At 40.3% G+C, this 24,813-nt stretch overlaps 1 protein-coding gene across 8 annotated transcripts in view; it reads right to left on the bottom strand.

Annotated features, from left to right (window-relative positions):
* Positions 1-502: 502 nt before the first annotated feature.
* Positions 503-24,813, bottom strand: part of NRG3 (neuregulin 3) — a 1,153,291-nt gene continuing 1,128,980 nt past the window's right edge. For 3 of the 8 annotated variants that reach the window (XM_051832994.1, XM_051832995.1, XM_051832997.1), the window contains 4 exons: positions 15,838-15,965; positions 10,668-10,841; positions 5,154-5,225; positions 503-4,908 (listed from right to left, as the gene is read on the bottom strand). In XM_051832994.1, coding sequence (XP_051688954.1) covers positions 4,401-4,908; positions 5,154-5,225; positions 10,668-10,841; positions 15,838-15,965 — 882 coding nt within the window. In that variant the 3' untranslated portion in view covers positions 503-4,400. The remainder of the gene's footprint in view (positions 4,909-5,153; positions 5,226-10,667; positions 10,842-15,837; positions 15,966-24,813) is intronic. The other 5 variants (XM_051832999.1, XM_051833000.1, XM_051833001.1 and 2 more) reach the window with 3 other exon arrangements.

The following is a 24,813-nucleotide window of genomic DNA, read 5'->3' as shown; positions in this document are numbered from 1 at the left end:
TCTTCACTGGAGCATCCAATGTTAGCACTTCTCCCCAACATAAACACACACACACACACACCATACACACACACACACACACACACACACTGTCCTCACTAGAATCAGTGGGCACCAGAAAACAAAGATACCTCTTTAGGCTCCATAAGGGAGAAATATGGTTAAATTTGTAAAAATATATTTGAGATCACTACACACTATAGACAGAAATCATTTCACCATCATATAATTTTCATTGCTGAGCGATAATCTAGCAAATATTTTATTTCAGGGTACTGTGAATTTTGCATCCCAAGGATATTTCTGCTTACCTAAGAAAGAGAAGGAACTTTAATGCCTATATAGTTGAAAAGTTGCTAAGTTCGCTGTCCTCTAAATGCTTTGATTTCATTGGCATTCCATGAAGTGATCACTTGATATTTTTCAATCTAAGCAAAATAATGCTTCTAAAACAACCAAACACCCAAATTTATTATTAATACATGTGTGTATATTGTGTGTGTGTGTGTGTGTGTTGTGTGTGGTCACAGTAGGAAACAGATTGCTGAAAGAAAGCAATGTGGATATGAAGGAATATATTTCTTTCTTTACCCTCATCATTTCTTTAAAAAGGAAAGAAAGAATACAGAAGAGATGGAGCCCCTAAAGTCTTCATCAGGGCATATTGTAATTCCTGTGAAACTAAGAACAGCTCAAAACCTGATGCTGGTCTTGCTAGGATGAAGACTGAAATTCTAAAGATTAGGGTGCAAACACAGTGTAAGCATGCTATCCGTTGGAAACACTGTATTCACTCTGTACAATTGAATAATAATAAAAAAGCACTTTTCATATATAAAATGTTTCCCAGATAGCAAAAGATCAAATAAAAAGCCCACCCCTCCTGCTGTGTTCCTAGGTATACTGTAGACTCTTTTGAGAAATGTTTTAGAGCACTTATCTAGGGCACTATTTTCTGGTTGTTGGGAGTAGAATCAAAGGGACCACCATTTCTCCCTGCACCAATACACACACTTAGGGAGTCATGGTTTCCTATAGCACCATACTTACTACAGGAGAGAGTTGTGAACAACGGCTGCATACGTCCACAGATTCTGCTGCAGACTTGGTGACTGATAGCTTTAGTCATTGTCACCAAGGGCCCCCACTCAGATGGTAGTTGCCATTCAATTCAGAGGCCAGTGGGCATTTTCTTGAGGTTTGCTTGGTCCTTCTATTCTCATTTTGGTATATCTGATACAATATGATGACCAAAGCAGATTATTTTGTGGAGTTCTATAAGAAGTATGCTTCCTCCTCCAGAGGACTTTGCTAGTACTGCTTAGAAATAATGTAAATCATAGATGCGATAAATTCACAAGTCTGTAGTCCTTAATCCATAGCCAAGTAGATACTGAGCTGGAATGTAAAACATAGAGCACTGAATGGACATAGGGAGCTAGGGAAGAAAAGTCTGGTGTTTCTAGTATCATTTCTACTATTTCATATGAGCAGAAAGATTGATAATATATTAAAAAAACAGCATTCCATGGTACTCACTAGTAAATTAGAACAGCATACATTTTATAAAAAGAGAGACATATCAAAAAATTATTTAAAGTAAAAAAAATGAGTAACATTCATTTTCCAGTAAATAATGACTATGGAGTGGATTTAATTACAAATCTCCAAGTAGGTGCTTACATAATAAAGATGAGGAAAATGAAGCAAAATCAAAGGTGTCTTATAGAAATGAACACTTCCCTGTAGGCACCAGCGCTCAAAGGACAAAGCACAATGGTTCCGGGTGTTGGCTACCTCTGATTCACCTTGAAAGTCTTGACGTCATCAGACTTGTTAACTGGTGTCCAAGGATGTGCATTTGCAGCCTGGACACTTTTCACAGGCAAGCATCATACTCCAAAAGGAGACAAATTACTACTGAAAGCAACCATTAATAGTTGTTCTTTATGGAGAATTGTGTCTTGACTCCTTATTAAGGAAGGAGCTATATATCTATGCTTTACCCCCATGGATGTGCCTGGAATTCATGCTCTTTAGAATGTACAGAGAGGAGGGTTATAATCATATAAAACATGGTTCTGCTTCATTTTTTAAAGTAAGAGGCTGAATCAAAACTTAAGCTTCAGTGATAATGTTTTCATAATAAATAATATATTAAGAGTCACAGAGTATCTGCTCTCCTAATTAGGTGAATTCTCAATGGATCCTTTAGATCAGTAACAAGTAATATTTTTGTAAAGAGAAACAAGGTTGACTTTAACAGATTTGGGGCCTTTCAGTTACTTGATAATTATGATAAATTTCTACACCACAAAATATTGGATGCTCCACTTAGGGGGTTTTTTATACTTGTTCATTAAAGTCCTCTGCCTGAAATCTCCCCAAATATGTAATATTTTAAAATGAGAACTTGAGTGATAAAGCCATTAACATTTATAATAAACTTTTAACCTTCTGACAATATTACCTCTATATTCAACACAATAGAAATATTATGGGACAACTAATAAATATCACACAATTTTCGGGTAAGTATAAAATGCATTTTCACCAAAGAGTTTTCAATATTTAAGACCTTGAATTTCTACTAAGCAGTTATAATAAACACATAGTATTCTTTCTTTACCCTGGATGGCATTATGTCTATTATTAATGAATGTTCTCTAAGAGCAATTTGAAATGTATTTTCAACAGTAATGACAAAACCTGAAATAAGAATTGTATATATCCACTGCTTGATTCAGAAATATTTATATTCCCATTCGATGGAATATGAGTCTTTCATAGAGAAATTTTAACCAGCGTTTTCCCGAACTGCAGTAAAAGAAATCTTTTATAAACTTTCAAATACTGTGCCTTTTTATTTAAAACAGTGTAAACATAACAACTCAACACCAGCGATAATTGGAAAAAGACTGGGAATGTGAACACTAATTTCCTTGAATGCCCCGTGAAAGTAAAGGAAAATGAAACAAACAGGTCTTCAGGAAAGGTTTCAGTTCACCTTAGCAGTGGTAAAAATATTGCTTTATTCCAAATGAACACACAACACAATTTACTGTCTTTTGGGGGTTTCTTGTGAACTGAGTAGTCTGGGCTTTGTGATTTCAGCAATTTATTCTTTGCATGTTAACTACAGAAGCCAATGCGTTGGTCCACACATAGTAGACTTGCTATGAAATAAATGCCAACAAGGATGATGAGAAAGGAAATAGTAATGGTCAATTTGATAATTGGCTTGTGTAAATAATTTAAGTAGGCATGATTCAAAGTAAACATAATTTGCCTTGTGATATTGATATCTTTAAAGAGCCCATAGTTGTTCCTCTCACAAGTACTCACGGTAGAAAATGGTCTCGACACCGTCACGAGTTTTATAGGACCCCACCATGCAAATGACCAAGATTTAGGAACTTACTAACTGAGCTATGTACTTAATGGAAAAATTGAAAGTGAACAGACCTAAAAGGGAAATTTTTTTTTTCCGGAATATTAGATTCCCTGATGTTTCAGACAAATTTGAGCAGGCTTAATAAACACACACATGCACACGCATACGCGCAATGAACACATGTGCATATAGCATATGTGCTCGAGTGAGCAAGCTCACGCACACGCGCTCACGCACACGTGCACACAGGCACACACACGCACACTAAGAAACGCTCTTTCAGAGCCTCTAAACAATCTCAAAGAAAAAACATTTCTATTAACATGATTTTATCGACACGACATTGGGATTTTTTTTGTCTCTTTTTCTATAATAATTTCATATCTCCCCCTGAGATTCTGTGCTTCCACGTTTCAGAGGGAGAGGGCGCACAAGAGTAGCTAAGATTTGCCCCCCCCAATTACTCCTTCTGTCTCCTGTCCTTTCCATTTTAGTCTTTGTGCCATTCTTCAAAAATCAAATAGAAAACACCACATTTCTCGACATGACAGAACCTGGGATGAGGCTGTTGGGTTGAATAGAAATTCAGGGGCTGGGGCCGGTGAGCCAGCTGTCCAGGGCCACCTGCTCACTGGCACGTCCACCCTCGGGACTCAGCTCGTCTCTTTAAACTAGGTAACTGCCAGGGCTTTTTGATGAGGACACTGGCACTGTGGGACGGAGGGTCTGAATTGCCCACATCTTCTGAGAGCCAAAGAGGACCACGTTGGGACTAACTGAAATGGGATTCAGAATTCTACCCAAAAGCTTTAGTGTAAGCTTTATCCCTCCTGAAACATTTCTTTCCCTTTAAAAAAATATTTTGTTAAAAAACACTATGATATGAGGGCGATAGACTATTTGGTTTCTTCTAAGTAGATGCTCTTAAATTAATGCATATAAATAATTTGTATTTCATTTCCTCTCTTTCCTGTTGAGCAAAGCATAGAATGCACAGATTCTCAAGTCACTTGGTCAATGCAGAGTCTCTTTGTATTTCATTTCTTAAGACAAATTGTGCCTCTCGTTCTGATTTGGCCGTGGGACTCAGGGGGAGAAAGGCTGTGTTTTCGCTCGCACTGTCCTCCGTCTCTACGCTGGCCAGTTCGTAGTCTTCTGACCGTCTGGCATCAGTCAGAATTCGGATCTGCTCTTGGACAGTTTCTAGCAGTATTTTCACTTCCTGTTGTTCTGCTATAAGACAATCGTTGACTGGAATACTCACGTTGACAATGTCAGCAGAGTAGGAGTTTTTGCACCATTTGATGCTTTTGACTTCAGAAACCCCTGGCATTTGCATGCAGGTTTCTTCTAGACCCACTGAAGGGATGATGGGCACAGAACTGGCCCTGGTAGATGAATATCCCAGCAGGTCCTTTTGATCCAAGCTATTAAAATAGGGATTTGTCTCTCTGGAAGGCAGTTGCATATTTATTGATGCATTTTGTTGGGTTTTTAAACCATTGGATGAATACCTGAAAAAGAAAAAAAAAGCGTTACACGTTCTGCCTCCTGCTGTGCTGCATTGGGGCAATACTCAATCCACAAAGCACTCTCCACATGCACCAGCTCACTGAATTCTCACAGCAACCCCATGAGACGGATAGTACGTTCCCAGTTAAACAGAGAAGTAAACTGAAGCTCAGAGAGGGGAAGTGACTTGCCCAAGGTCACACAGAAAATAAGTGACAGACTGAGACTCAAACCCAGATCTTCTTACTTTAAGTCCAGGGGTCTTTCAACACACCACAGCTGTAAAGGCAGGTGGGATATAGTCTTCCTGACCTCTATCCTAGAATACAAAGTAAATGGGGATTGAGCAGGTAAGTGTGGCCTGTCCAAAGTGACAAACAGGAACCCCATAACGGCATCACTCCATCAACTCGACCACCCCTCAGCCCCAGCTTGGTCCAGGAGACTTGTTGGGGCCACCCTACCTGGAGGCAATCGGGAAGCCCAATAGTAAGCATCCGAGGTACTGCGTTCCTGAGTGTTTCTGCTCTGTGCTGACTTTAGGGGCTACACATTCAACTGCCTTTGGCATCCTGCCATGTAGGCACTGCCTCACTGGGAGACTGCTGAGCCTGGCGAGAGGAATGGGCGGCAGGTGGCACATGCTTCCTCAGCTGCCCGGGGTAGTAGGAAGTGGGTGCAGTAGGGCCTCTGCCAGTCTTGTAGCTTTCCTCACATTGTTTCTGGAGCCGTGAAAGACAGTTCATGGGAGCATGGCAATGGCTTGTCAAGAATGCCAAAACGCCATTCCAAGAGATTTGCAAATGTCAGCGTGTGGCTGGCCTCTTTCTTAACAGTGCAGGGCTTGTGAATTTTCCTACTTTGAGCTTTTCAGTGTCACAGACTAGGACGGGTATGTTGCAGATGACTAGAAATGTGTTTTAGGAACTTTAACAGGAGTTTTTTTTTCCTTCAGTTCTCAATTATTTGTCTTTCATTGAACATTAAAACACAATATAAACAGATCTAATCTCAAGATAATAAATCTCATTGCATGACTAACTTAATAATATAAATAAAATTATATCTCTGTGCAAAGAATTATTTCAATGGACTGAGTTGCATACTTAATAGAAATTTTTCTTTTACAATCATGTTGGAGGCAATTTTCAGGCCTGCCATTCCACCAGACTATGAACAAGGAGGGAACAGACTTAGGGCTTTGTGATTCCACACCTTCTTACTGTGCCTGGTATAGAGTTGGCAATCAATAAACCTTGATGTAACAAACATGTGAATACATGAGCAGATGTCAAGGTAAATGTTCCTTCCATCCTGATTAATATCCATTTTCAGACTTAGCAATTAAGTTAGTACTTGTAGAGTGATTTTAGAAAGTATTTTCACATTCAATTACCTCATTTTTAAAACCTTATGGCTTATTTATTATTTTTGTGCTGTGACAGATGAGTAAAATATCATAAGGAGTTTCAAATGACTTGCCCGTAATTTTACCTTTAGTAAGTGGCAGAAAAAGAAGTTAAACCCAAGTTGCTGTATTCTAATCAAGACTATCAAAACCAGAGAATACTAATGAAATGATACCCTAAGGTGAACCTGAACATTTATGTGGGTTGTATAAACGTTATCAACACAAAGTGTGCAGCCACACACAAGGACATTTCTTGGAGATTGTACTCCTTTCTCTTTTTTTTTTTTTTTTTTTTTTTTTTTGACAGGCAGAGTGGACAGTGAGAGAGAGAGACAGAGAGAAAGGTCTTCCTTTTGCCATTGGTTCACCCTCCAATGGCCGCCGCTGCAGCCGGCGCACCGCGCTGATCCTGGCAGGAGCCAGGAGCCAGGTGCTTTTCCTGGTCTCCCATGGGGTGCAGGGCCCAAGCACCTGGGCCATCCTCCACTGCACTCCCTGGCCATAGCAGAGAGCTGGCCTGGAAGAGGGGCGACCGGGCTCCTTTCTCTTTTGTCTTAGATGACTAAAAATCTGAGCCTAAAAGTTCTGATCAATGAATCAATTTAAACAAGAACAAAGGGGAAGAATCGAAGGCTAGTGCTCTTTGATTTAGTGCTTGGCATCATTCTCTTAGCATCATTAGTGTGTACAAAGATATAGAAAATGTACTGGACAGGTTTACCAGTGGAACAGAGCCAAGAAATACAGCTAGCATAAGACTATGTTCCATATAGATCTCATCAAACTGTATCAGCAGGTAGAATCTAGTAACTTGAGAGGTGATGGGGACAGGAACACATTCTTGTAGCTGCATCAGAACACTATCCATAAAAAATGTTAGACACACGTGTGCATATCCTAGAAGATGTTTTCAAATCACTGCTTCAACAGTCTGTAATGTGGCATGGCTAAGATAAGGCGACTAAAGCAGAAACTTGTAGCTTTCTTCTAATACACCTGAGCACTGAATTAAAGACATAGATCAAAAGGAGGTCTTTCAGCAACTATCATGTGGCACTCTCCAAGCCATCTGTTATTGGACACATGGCTGGCAAGAACTGAAACAGAAAATGTTACCACACCAAGAATATGGGCTTTAAACAGAATTCCCCAGAAGGTTAGTTTATTGTTGATTGGATGTGACTTCATGCCATACCATGCCCTGGAATCTCAGGCAAAGTGCAACTTCACTCTATTTTTCCTATCAGTTCAAACCACCAGGAAGTAATACTTAGTGGATTGCTATTAGGATTAATAGAAACACTGTCTCTGTGTTGTTCCACCAGGGCCACAGTGGCAAATCCTCACCTCTTCCTCAGAGCTGCTAGGAGGGCCCTCATACTGGACTTGAGCAGAAGTTTAAGTGGAGCTAAGTTTCAATGTGTGATCCTGAGTAGAAGATGCTCCAAGTTCTGTGTCCCTTGAGTCAATAACTCTTTCACTTGTCTGATCCATGAGTCTGATTCATTGGCTATAACAGAGTTTGGACTGCCCTTTCTCCAGTCCTTCTGAGAGGAAATCACAGATGCATTTGCCTATAACTCTGTAAGTAAAAAGACTCTTCTTAAAGAAGAAAGATCCCAACAGTGAGTCAAGTAGTTCCCAGTAATTTGGTCATCAAACCAAGGAATTTATGATTCTCTGTGGGACTCCAAAACCCAGTTCCTGGCATATATGGCCTCAGAATAAATCGACTAAATTGAAGAAATCCAGTTTTCCTCAAGGAAACATACAATTAGACCTTCCACTTAAACATTATCAGTCATGAATGGGATTTTTTTTCCCTACAGCTATTTCCTGGTTTAGCGGTTTATTCAGTCAGAAAGGCCAATATTCAAACTCGGCTCCCTTTCACGGAACTACCCATATTATCTTGGCTGTTGTCCTTAACGTGTTTATTTATAAAATGTCTAAAGACTATCTAAAGTGAAGTATATACTGGTACTATCTAGGTATGATGGTACTCAGTATATTTTGGATCCCATCAATGTTTAAGATGCAAATCTGTTGTGATTTGACTTTTTTGTATTCATCATATTCATACATTATTTTGATTTGCCTGACATGACCCAGTTCAAAGTTTTCTGAACCATTACTATGGTTGACACCAACCAGGGCTCCAATCGAGTGAAAGCTTCTTCCAGAATCTCCCCTCTACTTTACTCCTTCCCCAGACTACACTAAGAGAGGTGTTTGGTCCAAGCTTGGCTGAAGTTTGTGCCAAGAAGAGAAGCCACACACTAGGAGCCTAACTAGCAGACAGCGCCCACATGCTTAGTAAACAAACAGCAGATGGCTGATGGCTCTTGCAAATTCATTCACTTCCCCTCCAGGTTAGGGCCAGATTTGAAGAGGGCCTTTTAGCTGTGAAATTCTATTACCGACCCCATTTCAAGTCCAGAGAGACAGTCAGTCCCCTGGGAGTAGAAAATAGCTGTTTTCAGTAACTGAGAATGAGATTGCTCCCTGAGATTTGTTGTACTGAGCACACAGTGACTTACACTTAGAATCACCATTTATCAACATCGGGTGCATATCACACACAGGAAAATACATGTGGTCGGCCAGCTGGAGAGAATATTCCCAGCCCAATAATGACTGAACCAAAACAAAGCCACCAACATGCCGACACTATGTGTGAGACTCCCACAAGGTGGAAGGAAGGCAAAGCATTGCCTGAACGTGCAGTGGGGATCTCTCAGCCCCTGAGGACATGTGTATGCATGGTTTTACACCTGCATCACATTGGAATATGGCCACAGCAGTGTCCAACACAAAGAAAGAGCATGGGATGTGTTCCCTGTCCTTTCATAAAGTCTCCAAAGTTGATTTTCCCTTACTTCTTCTCATGCTAACATGGATCCAATGATTAAACAGCATCATTAGTGATTTATAAAGAAAAGTAATTATGAAACACGATTAGTTATAATTATGGGCTAAATGCAAGCCAGAAATAAGGCCAAGAGAAATGCTAAGTGCTTTTGACTTGCTTTATACATTTTGGACAACTTGGCTGTTATGTTGAATTTACAACTGTCGCCCTAAATCTGTATCAAATGCATTTTACAGTCCATTTGGAATTATTTCAAAATTACACAAGCTGGCTACAGGCTATTTATGTCCTATCTTCTTGTCTTAAAGAAATCTGTTGCCAAGCTTTGTCAGGGCACTGCTCAGCATACCCTGTGCCCAGAAGAAAAGAGACAGGTAAAGTTCTATATGAGATCTCTCACCTGCTTTGTTCTTTAGCTTGACAGAGACAATCTGGGAAAATAACCAAGGCCAAAGCAGCACAGCAACCTGGCCTGGTTCATTCAGAAAGCTAAAACTACAGGCAATAAGAACCAGGTGTGGGTAAGGGAACTGATTGAAATTTCTGGAACAAAGCCTGGATGCACGGCTCTTGAAATTCATGATAACGTTATGACAACTCCTGTGGCAATAAGTACCAGTCCTACTTCTCTGCTTATGTGTCAGCTGCAAGCTTTCTATACGTGCATTTTTTTTAAGTCTGCCTAATAGTCTTCAGGGGACTGGTGTTATTTCACTCAATTTATAGATGAGAAAACTTAAGCTCAGATGATAAGATTCTCTCAAGTTCATACAAGAAAAAAGGAACAAAGATGGGATTTGAACTTCAGCCAGTTCAATAAGGGCTTTGATGTTTGGTTGATGACATTATATCAATAAAGTGCATGCTGGACAAGATCTATCCTACACCTAATTCAACATGTGTTGAGCCCTGTGGGGCTCTCTGTCTACCCGAGGGGGGGGACATTATTTGCACTGTAAGCAGTGGCATCTCTGATTTCCAAAGGCCATTCATGAGTTCTGTAAGTTCTATTGTGACATTATGCTCTCAATTCCACATTCAAGAACGCTGAATGAAAGCAGATGCTATATAAAAGTTATAGGTTATTGTTTAGGACATTGTTCATAATAATGATCAGAGATAAGTATTGTTCTCTAAAATTACTGGTAGATGAAAAAACACTTTAATCCTCCTAAGACATCTCTGTTCTTATTTTTATAAAAGACAAATTCTCAATTGTTTTAGAACATATGTAATAACATTTTATACATATATTTATACTTGCTTTCTTCCTAGTGTTATATTTCTTTTCCCTAAAACTCATTTCATCGTATCTCTTCTTTGAGATGGTTCATCTTTGGGGTAATAGAGATAGTAAGAAGCATAAAGAGCCAACCAGTGAAGAAATCAGTAAATAGAACCCCAAGAAACATATAACTCAACGGAAGGCTATAGCATTGATGATATCCTTCCTAAATTCCATGGCTGTTAAGACCTACCCTTGGCAAGAGATCGTATCCTGGTCTGGGATCCTTGATTCCTCAAGCTGCTGATACGCTGGTCCCATCATCCCACCCAGTCTCCTGCGGGGTGAGGGCGGGGTCCTTCTGAAGGCATTCCTGTGGAGCATCCCACTCCTTGGCCCTGGACTGCAGCATGAGGAGAGACTCCTTCTGTGGCGAAACCCAAAAGAAAACAAACCAAAAAACCAACAAACAAAAGAGATCATAGCAATCATCTCACAGGTGGTTTCTCAAACTCTCAAACTCCATATTGTCAGCCCCCAATTCTCCAAGTTCTGGGCCAGAGACCATCCATGAATGTAATATTTGTGCTAGGAGGGGACCAGGTGTCTCCTAACCCATTTACCTTTGGAGACCCTGACAAAGGGAAGTTTCTGTATTTCTACAATGGCAAGTTAGGTCAACTTGATTAAAATAATCATAACTTCCAGCAAGAGATAAAAGATGAGCTTAAGAATTTCTCAAGCCCTAATTCTCATCCACTCTACCTAAGCTATAGGAACTCTCTCTCTGATAGATAAAAATGGCCTTGTTATTACACACAAGAGTTAATCACAGGAAGCAGAGGGCTGTATGGAAACATTTTCACTTGTAAGTGAGAGACTAAACAAATCTCACTTTATTTGTCATTTTCTCCTCAACATATGTGTTAAGTTCCCAGCTCACTGCCCCAGATTTTCATCAAACTTGAGAAACAAAATTATTTTTCTTTAGTTTGCTTTGAATAAATGGCTGATTATATATTTCATTTGATGCATATGCACATCCAAATCCCCAAATAAACCTTTGTAGATGCCATCAAAGAGCATGAGTGGGATACACCATGGACCTTAACAAAGGGATACCTCTGTAGATTATATAAAACAAAAGAACTAGAATCTCCAAAAATTAATTGCCAATTTGACTCACTACGTATTCCATATCCTTCCCTTCTTCACCTCTGTGAATTTACCCTTCTTCAGCCTGGTAAGGAGAACTGTGTTCATGTGTTGACATGTCATGGCATATTAGTTCATATAGTCAAATCGACTTCACAGTGTGTAGGTAATAAATAAGCTAAATTTTTTGGCTGCACTTTCATTTCATTCTAAGAATATCAATGGACTCACATAGAGAAAGACGAAAAAAGCAGTCTCAAAATTTAAATGTATCTGTCAAGTTCTAAGGAGGCTAGCTCCCGAAGGAATTTAACCTTCCCTTATAGGAATTCTACCACTTTTCTCCAATCAATCTTATTACTAATTCTACTTAATTGCTACTGTAATTTTTACTAAATAACAAAATTTTTACTTAAAAAACCCTGCAAATATCACTTGAAGTCAGAGTTTGAGAGCCTCACATTTGAGTACTAGTAGCCACTGTTCTGCTAATGCAAGATGACTGATCAAATATATTCCTCGAGCCAACTTTGACTTCCTGAATGTGTGCAGACCCCAGATCATATCTGGCAACATCATTATTCCTTCATTCTTTATCATGACCTTGTTTGTACCTTTAGTGCCAACACTCTTAACAACATAGGACTTCCGGGTAGATCACTACGCCAACAGGTATAAGAGACCCTAATCACCATTCTTTCCCTCTGCCTCCTACTTCTGTGAGGAGTCAGATGGGTTAATAGGTAGTCAGGGTGGTCCCAATAGAATTTGGGGTGTGAAATATTTGCTTCCTCCCCCAAACTTTATCCCTGGCAGGAGATTCCTTCCTTGGAATCTCCAAGTTTGCCATGAAAACAGCAGGGGAGCTCTTCCTGAGCTCATTGCTTATTGTGAAAACAAGTTACCTATCCCACCCCTCTGGACGGTTTTCTGTTTTATCAGGAGCAGGCCAGACAGGATAGGGAACTGTAAATCAGGCCTTTTGATGGGTGTTCTCCCCGCCTGGCAACTGAATGCCAATCTGATTGTCAAGTTTTGTGGTTTTTTTTTTTCCCCTTCAAAATTGTACTTAAAAACCCCAGGGCTAGGAGGTTCTTTGGATTCCTTCCTCTCTTGGGAACCCCCTCCCCCTCCATGTCTCTCTGTCTGGAGGTCTTTGACTCTAATAAATTTCATTAAATCTCTCTGCTTGTCTGCTTGGAAATTATTCTTCCATGCGATACAAAGAACCGAAGTAGTAATTTCTCTGCCGTCATTTTCCCCTAACACTTCCATCCATCAGCCAATGGCAATCACAGAGGATTCAGGGGAGGGGCTTAGATGCTAGGGTCAGCCACACCAGGGTGTAGTCTCATTACCAGGCATATGTGAGGTTCTTGTACCAGAGTTCTGGAGAGAAACAAATGATACTTTACATTGGGTCGTTTGAGGAGATGTAATTATTTATAAAGAGGTATTCAGTGTTTGAGAGGAAAAAAATAAAGCTATAGGAGACATAAAGTTTTAAGAGATACTCAGGGAACAATGGGAAACCCTTTCTAACCCTCCAGCTGAAAGATAAAGGAGAAGGAGCAGTCATTAAAATGGAGAGAAATGAAATCATTATGAGATGGCCATTCGGCAGGCTCTGTAGTCAGGGAGGGAGGACAAGGCTGAGGCAGCCAAAGAGGAAAGCAGCAGAAGTGTGAGGACCCCATTCACTTCTTGCCCCTCCATCTCTTGCCTGTGCCTCACATTAAACTAACAGAAGCCAGAGGACAAGGGGTCCTACAGCCCTCCTGGTGCACAGGGCAAGGCAAAAAAATGTAGAGACTAGAGGGTGGGGGTAAGGAGAGGAGGGGGCAAAGGCAGACTTTAACATTATGTTTCATTAAGCATGAAGGGTCTTTTGAAAGTTCTTAAAAAATGCATCTTACGAGAAAGCTTTCAAAACCATTTTGCATCACAGTAAACATCTACCAATTCTATTTTTCCATTAAGTTATTGAAGTTTCCATAGGATTACTATGGAAATACAAAGTGTCAAGCATGGAGCCTGGCACATAGTAGGTGTTCAGCACCATGAGGTATCCTAGTTGCTCTGCCACAACTAGAAACACAGAAGACTATCTTTATCCCAATCACTGAAAGTCCTGGACTTCTTTCACTATAGAAAACATACATATGTGCTTTCTAAAGGTTAGTTATATTGTCAAAAAAAAAAAAGCAGCAATATGGATAATATGTCATAATAGATTTCTTTTTTAAATGGTGGGTTTTTAGGGGATGTATGTATGGGGGACTGAGCATTAGAAATGATGCCTTTGAATTAAGAGTTTTGTTTCACCAAGGGGTTCTCCAAATGAGTCATATTTGCAGCACACAAGAAGAAATTAATATTCATAGACTGACAGAATGTCGCAACAAATAAGTCTACCAGTATGAAGTACTGGCCCATCTTATAAAACATTTCTGTACCTATGGATCAATCAGTGATTCAGCCCTTCTAACCCAGTGGCATTTGGGAAGTTATGGAGCAGTTGGCAGGATGCATAAATCAGCCACCGGGTTATCAATCATGAAAACATTTAGGGCTATTGCCTGTTTTACAAAACAAAAACTACAATATTTGAAACTATAATTTACAAAGTTCTAAAACCACTTTATAAATCAACCATGGCCTATCTATCATGAGACAATGTATGCCAACAGATATTGCCATGTCATGGGTCTAGACAATAAGGAAGGTCTCCTAAAGATGTTCTTCATTAATCTGCAGTGACTTCTAGAATCCAGAGTAGAAGCCACATTTAGAAGGGAACATAGAAATAGACAAGAGCTGAGAGCAAAGGTATTACAGCTCAAACATATCAGAGGCGGTGATTTTTTTTTGCAGCATAATATAATGGTAGGGTAATATTATATTGAATTATTTTACTCAACTGGGTGGAATACTACTTTGATATGTGTTATAATCAGTAGGGAAAAATACTGTTTTGGAGAAATTATCCATCTCCTGAAAGGTTGGTAATTTTGGACTTGTTTCTCTAATTAAAATAATTTCTATTAGGTCCAACAAAATGAAGTACTTTTTTCACAGGGAAATATTCTGTAAATGCAACAATTGCTACAACCAAAACTGGAAGTTAATAGCTAAAGCATTATCCAAGATCCAAACATATTTCAATCTTGACTGGAGGATATTTAAACAATTACAAAGAATAGTGAGCCCTTGGTATCTCAGTCTCTATTCATGTAGAATGAGAATAAAAATCACCATCAAGTGCTGAGGTTTAGTGTTAAGAGTAATTGCGAATCTCAAAATAAATGTGTCTAGGAACAATAAAATCCTTTTCATGAAGCGCATTAAGAGGAGAGAGGTGGTTGATTTCCTTTTACAATGTGTGTTGCTGACTTGGTTGGTGGACTGCAAAGTGTTGCCAACAGAAATGAAAACAAAGAGTTGACAGCATTTACTCTCTGTTGTTAAGCACAATTGTTATTTTTTACCTTTCATTTTAAAATTGTTAATTTTCCATAATTTTTTTTTCAGTTGCAGCACCACTCGCTAAGAGAAGGATATTTAAATCTTTGGACCACTTTCACGAAAATTGAATATATATATTGGGACAGACATAAACATATTTCCTGTTCCAGGACTATTCGCAAGCTTCCTTGTTTGGTTTGGAGTTACAGATTTCTTACGCATAAAATACAAAAGTCTGGACTAAAAGATTTTGAAGAACACGTTCAGCTTCTGAGTAACATGAAATATGTCAAATAACTTTAAGCTTGGATTTCTCTACCAAAGAGGTAGTTTCTACGATCAGCTTGCAAAAGAGGGCCACTTTGTTGATAATGGAAGATCTTACAGAGCTAAGGAGATCTGCCAGAATCCTTCTCCCGAAAGGTGGGCTTTTGTGAGGACTAGGTTCAAAGACCTATAGCATGTCCTAGCAAGTGCCTAGGGAAGAATTAGTCATGAACTTTGCAGATGGTGATAGGCAGACTGGGAAAAATCCTGTGTTTCACAGCTTTCCAGAAAGCAATTGTTTTATTCACTGGTCTGTGTCTTCAGTGGAAGCAAGGGGACTGTTAATAGTTTCTCCAGGCTTCTTAGAGGACCTGCTGAGGGAGCCAGCAGGTTTGGTTACCTGCTGTGAGCTGCTTGCACATCTCCTCCGGGAAGGACTTACAGGACTAGCAAGACCAACCATCCTGGCTTGCGCTGTTCAGCACACAGACGGCATGAAGTCACCCACCACCACCAGCACGATTAGCTACCTGTACCTGTGGTGTTTGATAGATTGGCTTCCTCTGTCAGGAGAAGGGATGTCAGGGAAGGACTGGGGGCCGGCAAAACTTGACTCCATCATTTTCTCCAACGCAGTCACGGGATGCCTTTCTGCCTTTGAATACTGCAGGAAATCACATACACAGAGTTGAACTGGAAAACGCACTAGGAGAGGGGTGCCAACAACACAACAGTCAGGCATCCAACATTACTGGAATGTCAATTCCTCCTGGGCGTCCAATCAGGAGAAGGAAAAAGACATCATTCTCTACCTATTGCTCACACAGCCACTCTCCACTGCTAGTCACGGAAGGCCCATTTAAAGGTTCATCACTTCAGAATCCTGAGTCTGTCTACTCGTTTGAATCGACAGCTATAACACATTGTGCCTGACCGCTAAACATATTTAGTTACTTTATTCCATGTACGTTTAAAAAAGTTAGCAGTTGGCCTACTATTAACAGCACTTTAATAGATATTAGTGGAATGGACTTCACTGTGGGGGACACTGATTCAGAATATCTGCTCACCATGCTCCACTGCTTCTCCCTTGCAGCCTGTTACCTGGTGATTATCACGTCCAACGAGGAATCTGTGAGCATTTCATTCCTTATACCTCCTAAGCCGGGGTTGCAGCTTTGACTACAATGAATCGTATGGCACGGAAGCCTATAGAGATGACACCTTCCAAAAAAAATTTCCCCTCATCCTTGAAAATATCAATGGCACCTTCAGTTGCCAGAAAGTTGTCAAATGGAATCCTCCCTACACTTGGCACTTGGACAGGCAGCAATGGGTAGCAGGTTTCTCTTCTAGGAACTCCGATGAAAATTTTCCTTCCAAATGGATTTGTTAGACTGTTACCCAGACCAAAAGATATTTTGGAATCTGGATATTTTCAGTATGCAATGTGCTTTTGAGCTGTAAGTGTTAAGTGTTATTCTGAGTAACAGGAAAACCATAAAACATACTAGACATTGGTCTCTTCCAAAGCGAAGGAGCCAGTACTAGACGTGCAGACAAAGGAAGAGGAAGAAGAAATTTTAAAAATCAAGTTAATTAGTCAATCAGTGTTTCTAAAGCTAAAATCTCTACAATGAAATAATAAAATCTTTCTTATACAATTTTTGAGAGTCAGTGAGGTGACACCAACTGAACACCCTTGAACTAGGTAAAAGCAAGGGTAGTGACAATAATGAATATGGCACTTCAGGATGTTCTCCGGCCCTTAGTGCATCATTTCTGGAAAATAATAAATGGAATAACTGTTCGAGTGAGTAAGTCCTTCGTGTCATCCCTAATCCACTGATAGTGGCTGTTTGGAGTCTCATGGATGCATGGATTCCATGGATGATGTACGCACCAAGACATAGAAAAGAGCAGGTAAATGTATTTTATTGTAAACTCTTTATTAAAATGTAGCTTTGAAATTAATGTTAGTGGGTCGGGCCTGTAGCCCAGCAGTTCAGATGCCACTTAGGATGAGTGTGTCCCATACTAGAGGGCCTGGGTTTGATTCATGGCTCCTGATTCCAGCTTCCTTCCAGGGCAGGACCTGGGAGGCAGCGGGTGTTGCCTCAAGTAGCTGGGTCTCTGCCCAACGTGTGGGAGAGCTGAACTGAGTTCCTGGCTCCTGGCTCCATGCTGTGGGTATTTAGGAAGTGAAACCAAAGATGGTTACTCTCTCTTTCTGTCTCTTGAACAAATAAATCAGTTAATTAAATAAAATTAATACATAAAACTAAAGTCCCAGTAATTTCAGTATGGTTGGAACTTATAGGCTGGAAGAAAGAATAAAAAAAGAGAAAAGTATGATTGAGTGATCGACTGATTGACTTTAAATCCTGGCATGGTTCTGGGGTTAGGGTAAAATATGAATGCAGATTAACTTTAGACATTGATGGAAAAATGTTTACATGTGTATCAAAAATTAAATATTATTAGAATGTAAGAAATAAATAATATAGAAACCATGAAACAGAAAAAAATAAAGAAAACATTTATTCTACAAAATTAATAAGGGAGGGTTGTTACAATACAGCATGATAAGTTGAAAATAAATATGATAGATGTGTGAAACCACAAGTGATGACAATAACTGTGGGTGGCTCTATTTAACAATAAAAAGACATTCATGTGTTAACTTAGAAAATCCGTCATCTACTATCTGAAAGAGCTTATTTGAAAATAATAGAGAAAAGGATCAAATAGAGTAAACGTACACCTGATAATTATAAGGGAAAAAGATAGTTTATAATAGCAATATCAAATAAAATATAATTCTGTACAAAATATGTCTTAAGAGAGACAAAGATGGGTGTTTTGTATTAACAGAAGGAACAATCCACCAAATGATAAATATATACACCTTTTTTTAAAGATTTATTTATTTATTTATTTGAAAGGCAGGGTTAAAGAGAGGGCAGAGACAGAAAGAGAGAGAGAGAGAGAGACAGAGACAGAGACAGAGAAAGAGAGAGAGGTCTTCCATCCTCTGGTTTACTTCCCAGACGGCCACAATGGCTGGAGCTGTGCCGATCTGATGCCATGTGCCAGGAGCTTCTTCCGGGTCTCCCACACGGGTACAGGGCCCAAGGACTTGGGCCATCTTGTACTGCCCTCCAGGGCCACAACAGAGAGCTGGATTGGAAGAGGAGCAGCCGGGACTTGAACCAGCGCCCATATGTGATGCCGGCACTGCAGGCAGTGGCTTTACCCGATATGCCACAGCGCTGGCATGTATACCTTTTATTCTACCTTAACAACATAGCTTCAAAATTACAAAGTAAAACTACTGGCACTACATGAAAATTCACAATCATACTGACAGTCTTTATTGCATGTTATAGAAATGTATGTGGCATTTCTAGTCAGAGGGAAATATAACATCCAAGAATAAAGGTGCTGGAGTAATTGTTACCTGTGATATGAATTTCTTATACATTATTTCATGAAAAAAAGATATTAATTAAGAAGTCAAATGTCGACAATATGTGATACACATATTCAAAAATATTGGAGTAATGACCTTAGGTTTGAAGTTTTCTCAACAAGACACAAAGTTATAAATCATTAAGTCTGATAGTTTGACCACATCAAGATTAAAACAAGGAGCTGATGGGTAGCCCAGCAGCTAAGACGCCTGCTTTCCATATCAGAGTTCCCGGGGTTGACTGCTCACTTTGGCTCCTAAGTCCAGCTGCCTGGCAATGCAGATGCTGGGAGGCAGTGCTGATAACTCAAGTAATTGGGTCCCCTCTACCCACATGGGAGACCTGGATTGTGTTCCCAACTCCTGACTTTGGCCCTGGCCTAGCCCCAACCATCTGAAGCATGTGGGGAATGAACTAGCAGACAGGAGTTCTTTCTCACTCTCTTTTTCTCTCCCTGTTTCTCTCCCTCTCTATTTTTAAGGATCCTTGATGTATATTTAGCTTTGTGTTTACAAATATACACACATATGCATATTTTGTAAGTACATAAAGATTTATTTTATTTATTTGAAGGGCAAAGTTACAGAAAGAGAAGGAGAGACAGAAAGATCCTGCAATTGTTGGTTCACTCCCCAAATAGCTGCAACAGCCAGTGCTGGGCCACACTGAAGCTAGGAGCCAGCAGATTCTTCCGGGTCTCCCATGTGGGTGCAGGGACCCAGGCATTTGGGCCACCCTCTGCTGCTTTCCCAGGCATTAGCAGGGAGCTGGATCGGAAGTGGAGCAGCTGGGACTCTTACGGGATGCTGGTATTTCAGGTGGCAGCTTTACCCTCTATGCCACAACCCGGTCCTAAGATATACATAGTGTGTGTGTGTGCATGTGCGTGTCTTTCATGCATCCGCTCAGATTTTTTAATTGTAAAATAGGGACAGGTGTTTGATGTAGTGGGTGAGACAGCTTGGCATGCCTTCACAGCGTATCAGTGTGCCCCCGTTCATGTGTGGCTCCACTCCTGATTCCAGCTTCCCGTTAACCCACACTGTGGGGCAGCAGGTGATGGCTTGAGCACTTGAGTAACCTGTCCCATGTGGGAGACCCAGCTCCTGGCTTCAGCTGGGCAAACCCAGCTGCTGCAGGCATTTGGAAAGTGAACCATTGGAGGGGCCGGTACTATGGCACAGCGGGTTAACGGCCTAGCCCGAAGTGCCGGCATCCCATATGCTCCACTTCCCATCCAGCTCTCTTCTATGGCCTGGGAAAGCAGTAGAAGATGGCCCAAGTCCTTGGGGCCCCTGCACCCACATGGAGCAGCCAGGTCTTGAACTGGTGGCCATGTGGGATGCTGGCACTGCAGGCAGCGGTTCTATCTGCTATGTCTCAGCGCCGGCCCAAACAATTAACTATTAATTAGATATTATCCTTGGAGAAATGAATACAGGTTGTTTGAACAATGGAGACTAGGGTACATGTCACGGTCATGTACCTTTAAGATCAAAAGCTCTCAATAAAAAAAAAAAAAAAAAAAAAAAAAAAAGCTCTCAATAAAGGTTTTATTTATAAACACTTCCATAAATTGCCACACAGTGGCAGTAACGATCACTGCTTCAACTAGGATCTGAATTCTACAACACAGTCACTTAGAAGCCCGTCAGACATTTTCAAAATGGAGTAAATTAACAGAACATAAAAAGAATATATGGTGATAATCTGGAAAAATTGATTGCTTTCAAAAAATCCAAAACAAGGTTCCAATATGACAGAAATATCCCCTGTGTCCTGTGTTACTGATCAGGGTTGTGTTTTGCAAACCATTCATGGAAGAATGGATTGATGGGCAGCTTTGCTAAAGTGTAGCCAGCGTCCTGAATTTCTACCTGACTTTCAGGTTCTATAAAAGGCCAATTAGGGTTTACTTGCTTTCTTCCCTGTACTTCTAATAAATTCTTTTGGGAGACCAGCTCAGATTTCCAGATGACCCAGCTACAGTAAATGGGATGCTCTGGGCACATCCCAGGCAACCTGGAGAAAGTGAGTCGTAGGAGCTGCAGAGGCTATCAGAAATTGCTGAGTCATGGGAAGTTAGTAGTTCATTTCATTGTTTTTGATTTTATTTTTCGAACGTACGGCAGAAGGCCCAGTTCAGTTCACAGTCTCTGCTTTGAATCTTAAGAGATGGAGTTATCCAAAATCCTGGATAAATCTCATGAATGGTCAACCTCTTCGTTTTTATTCCTAGTGTTCAGAAATGATGTTTTCTAAATCATTCAAATGTTTGATTGCCATTATGTAACCTAGTTATTTTCACCATTTTGGTTTATTTAGACCTACTATTTGCAAAATTTATTATTTTAGACCTTTCACTCAAAATATTTCTGTTCATGAATGTATTTTACCTGCTGTTTTAAACAGGTTTAAACTGCTGACATTCCTATCAATGGCTGCTTGAGGTATAGGGAATATGTTAAAATATCTAATAGTTGCAGTAACCCTTCAAACTGATATTTCATACATGTTGACTACAGTGAATTTTTAATTAAAATTTATTTATTTGAGAGATAGTCAGAAGTCAGAGAGAGCAAGAGGGAGCTCTCATCTGCTCAGTCACTCTACAAGCCTGCAACAGCCAGGGCTGGGCCTGGCAGAGACCAGGAGCCAGGAACTCATTCTGGGTCACTCAGGAATCCAATTACTCGAGCCTTCACTGCTGCTTTCCACTTGCCACATTATTAGGAACCTGGAGTCAGGAGCCAGACTGAGCACTGAACTCAGGTATACCCATGTAGGAGGTGGGTATCTTAATCCCAAGAATAAATGCCTACCTCTGATTCAAAATGAGCTTAGAGATAGCTTCCACTTTTAATTCTTTCAAGCTGTAAGGTTGAAACTCATGATTCTTGTCCTTACAGTAAGAAAAAAGAAAAAAATGCTGAGCAGAACATCTGTGTCTATTCTTGTATCCTTCAGATAATTGAGGTTGGAGGGCCAATCCCCACCCCCAAATCCGGAAAGAAGTGAAGACACGGAAGCATGGCCAGCATCAGCTCACCAGCAGCAGAGGCTGCTGGCACCACACATTGGGAGGCGGTATTGAGCAGCGATTTTGACAGCTTGCTGGAATGTGAACCTGAACTAGAATGAGAGGGTTGTCTGGGAGCTGTCGTCTTAGGGAGGTGCACATTCACGGATTTTTACCTCCTGGAACTACAGAGTGGTTCTCCTATGTGAGGCACAGACAGGGCAACAGACCATCTCATGTCTCTGCCGGAGAGAGCTGGAAAGTAGCATTTTGAAATACACAAAGAACACCCTCAATAGCTGCCTGTTTTTCAATGCAGAAGACTTTAGCACAGCTTTATCTCACTGTCATCATTATGTCTCACATCAGAGGGGAAAATATGTGAAGAAACACTTGTGACAGACAAGACCCAGGGATATAGAGCCAGTAAAAGATGAAATATAAAGAGAATATTATAGGTATTATAGAGTTTTCCCCACCAGTACTTAGCACCACATTAACAGAGCACTATAACAGCATTGATTGCAACTGGAAAGAGTTGCAAGACACAGATTCTATTTAAGGAGCTCTTGAGGGGAACCAAATGATATCAAAGGAGACCAAACAAACAAAAAATCCAAAACCAGCCAACCAAGCAGAAACAGTAGAGAATCTGAAAGCTCCTATCATTGGAAGCTATAGTAAACATTTGACAAAACCCATTTATTAGATACTTAATACTAAAGACCTACTTACCTCATTTCCTATTACTCAATATATTATGTCTAACTTTGAAGTATTATACAGTATACTAAAAAGCATACAGACACAATCTGAGGAGACAAAGTAAGCATCAGACTCATGTTAGAATGATCAGAAGGGAATTTAAAATAATCATTAAAATATGTTAAGATTTCTAAAGTAAAAAGTAGACAGCACATAAGAACAGGTGGGTGCTGTGAGCAGAGAGAAGGAACCTTTAAGAAAGAAAATAAAGGATTAAAAGTAAATGCGGGGCCTGCGCTATGGCTGGGGCTGGCACTGTGGCTGGGGCTGGCGCTGTGGCGCAGCGGGTTAACACCCTGGCCTGAAGCGCCTGTCCCATATGGACGCTGGTTCTAGTCCCAGCTGCTCCACTTCCGATCCAGCTCTCTGCTATGGCCTGAGAAAGCAGTACAAGATGGCCCAAGTCCTTGGGCCCCTGCACCTATGTGGGAGACCCGGAAAAAGCTCCTGGCTCCTGGCTTCGAATAGGCACAGCTCTGCCCGTTGTGGCCGTTTGGGGAGTGAACCAGCAGACGGAAGACTTCTCTCTCTCTGTCTCTCCCTCTCACTGTCTGTAACTCTACCTCTCAAGTAAATAAAATAATTTTTTATAAAAAGTAAATGCTAGAAATAAACACTGTAACAGAAGTTATGATTACATCTGATAGATCAAATCCATCAACAGACCAATAAATAAACAAACAAGCAAATAAATAAAGGAAAACAATGAAAGACTGTTTAAGAACTATGGTATAATTTCAAAAGGTATAACACACGCATAATTTGAACAATATAAGGGTTAGAAAGGGACAATAGAGCGGGAGAAAAGTTTGAATAGTGACCAAGAATTTCAGTTAATGACAGACACCACGCAACCCCAATGCAGGATAAATACAAATGAATCAACATGTTATATCACATACAAACTGAAAAAAAGAGAAGAAAGGAGAAACAACATGAAAAAAAGCCAGAGAGAACATTAGACCTTACTATAGAAGAAAAAGATCAAGAAATTCAGTGGACTTCTAAAAAGAAGCCATGCAAACAAGAAGGGAGAGGATTACAGTGTCAAAAGAAAAAATTAAAATAATACAAGACTAGAAATCTATCTCCAGTGAGATTGTTCTACAAATAAATCTTGAAGGACAAATTCTTTCTCAGAAAAATGAAAGTTGAGGAAAATCATCACTAGTAGATCTGTCCTATACCTCATTTTAAAGAAATTCTACAAAGAAAGAGAAAATATTATAGAGCAGAAATTCAAATATGCAAAAAAGAAAAAGTATTAATGTTTCATTTTCTTATTTGTAGATCACCTAGAAATATATTTGTTCAAAGTTATAGTAGTAACAATTTGTGATTGCCACAAGATTTTTTCCTCCTCCTCCTTCTTCTTCTTCTTCTTCTTCTTCTTCTTCTTTTTTGACAGGCAGAGTTAGACAGTGAGAGAGAGACAGAGAGAAAGGTCTTCCTTTTTCCGTTGGTTCACCCCTCAGTGGCCGCTGCGGCCGGTGCTGCACTCATCTGAAGCCAGGAGCCAGGTGCTTCTCATGGTCTCCCATGGGGTGCAGGGCCCAAGCACTTGGGCCATCCTCCACTGCCTTCCCAGGCCACAGCAGAGAGTTGGACTGAAAGAGGAGCAACCGGGACAGAATCTTGCGCCCCAGCTGGGACTAGAACCCGGTGTGCTGGCGCCGCAGGTGGAGGATTAGCCTAGTGAGCCGCGGCACTGGCCACAAGTTAATGATTGATAGAATTTTTATAAAGAACAGGAGGGAAGGATTGAGAATACTGTTATAAAGTGCCTGTCCTAATTACAAGGTGGTAAATTTCTATTTGAAAGTGGACTTCTATTAGTTGTAAATACATCAGTCTTGCACAATTACTAAAAAACTATAAATAGGGTTTTCATTGTGGCACAGCTGATTAAATTGCTGCTTGCCTAATGGAGTTCCAGTTTGCCTCCCAGAGGCTCCACTTCCTTTCCAGTTTTCTGCTAATGTGCCTGGGAAATCGCTGGCAGATGACCCATGTACTTGGGCTCCTGCCAACTATGTAGCAGATTGAGATGAAGTCCCTGGTTCCTTGTTTTGGCTGCCCCAGACTGGTGTGCTTGCTCTCTCTCTCTCCCGTTATGTCTTTTAAATAAATAAGTGAACAATTATTAAAAATTTAAAAAGAAGTATAATTGATATGGTAAGAAAATGGAATCCCATAAAATGCTTTATTAAAACCAGAGAAGAAAGAAATAAAAGAGAAGAAAAGTAGTAAAGAAT

The sequence above is a fragment of the Oryctolagus cuniculus genome, chromosome 15 (genome assembly GCF_964237555.1).
Source record: "Oryctolagus cuniculus chromosome 15, mOryCun1.1, whole genome shotgun sequence".
Classification (NCBI taxonomy): domain Eukaryota; kingdom Metazoa; phylum Chordata; class Mammalia; order Lagomorpha; family Leporidae; genus Oryctolagus; species Oryctolagus cuniculus.
This window is presented reverse-complemented; position numbering and strand designations above follow the sequence as displayed.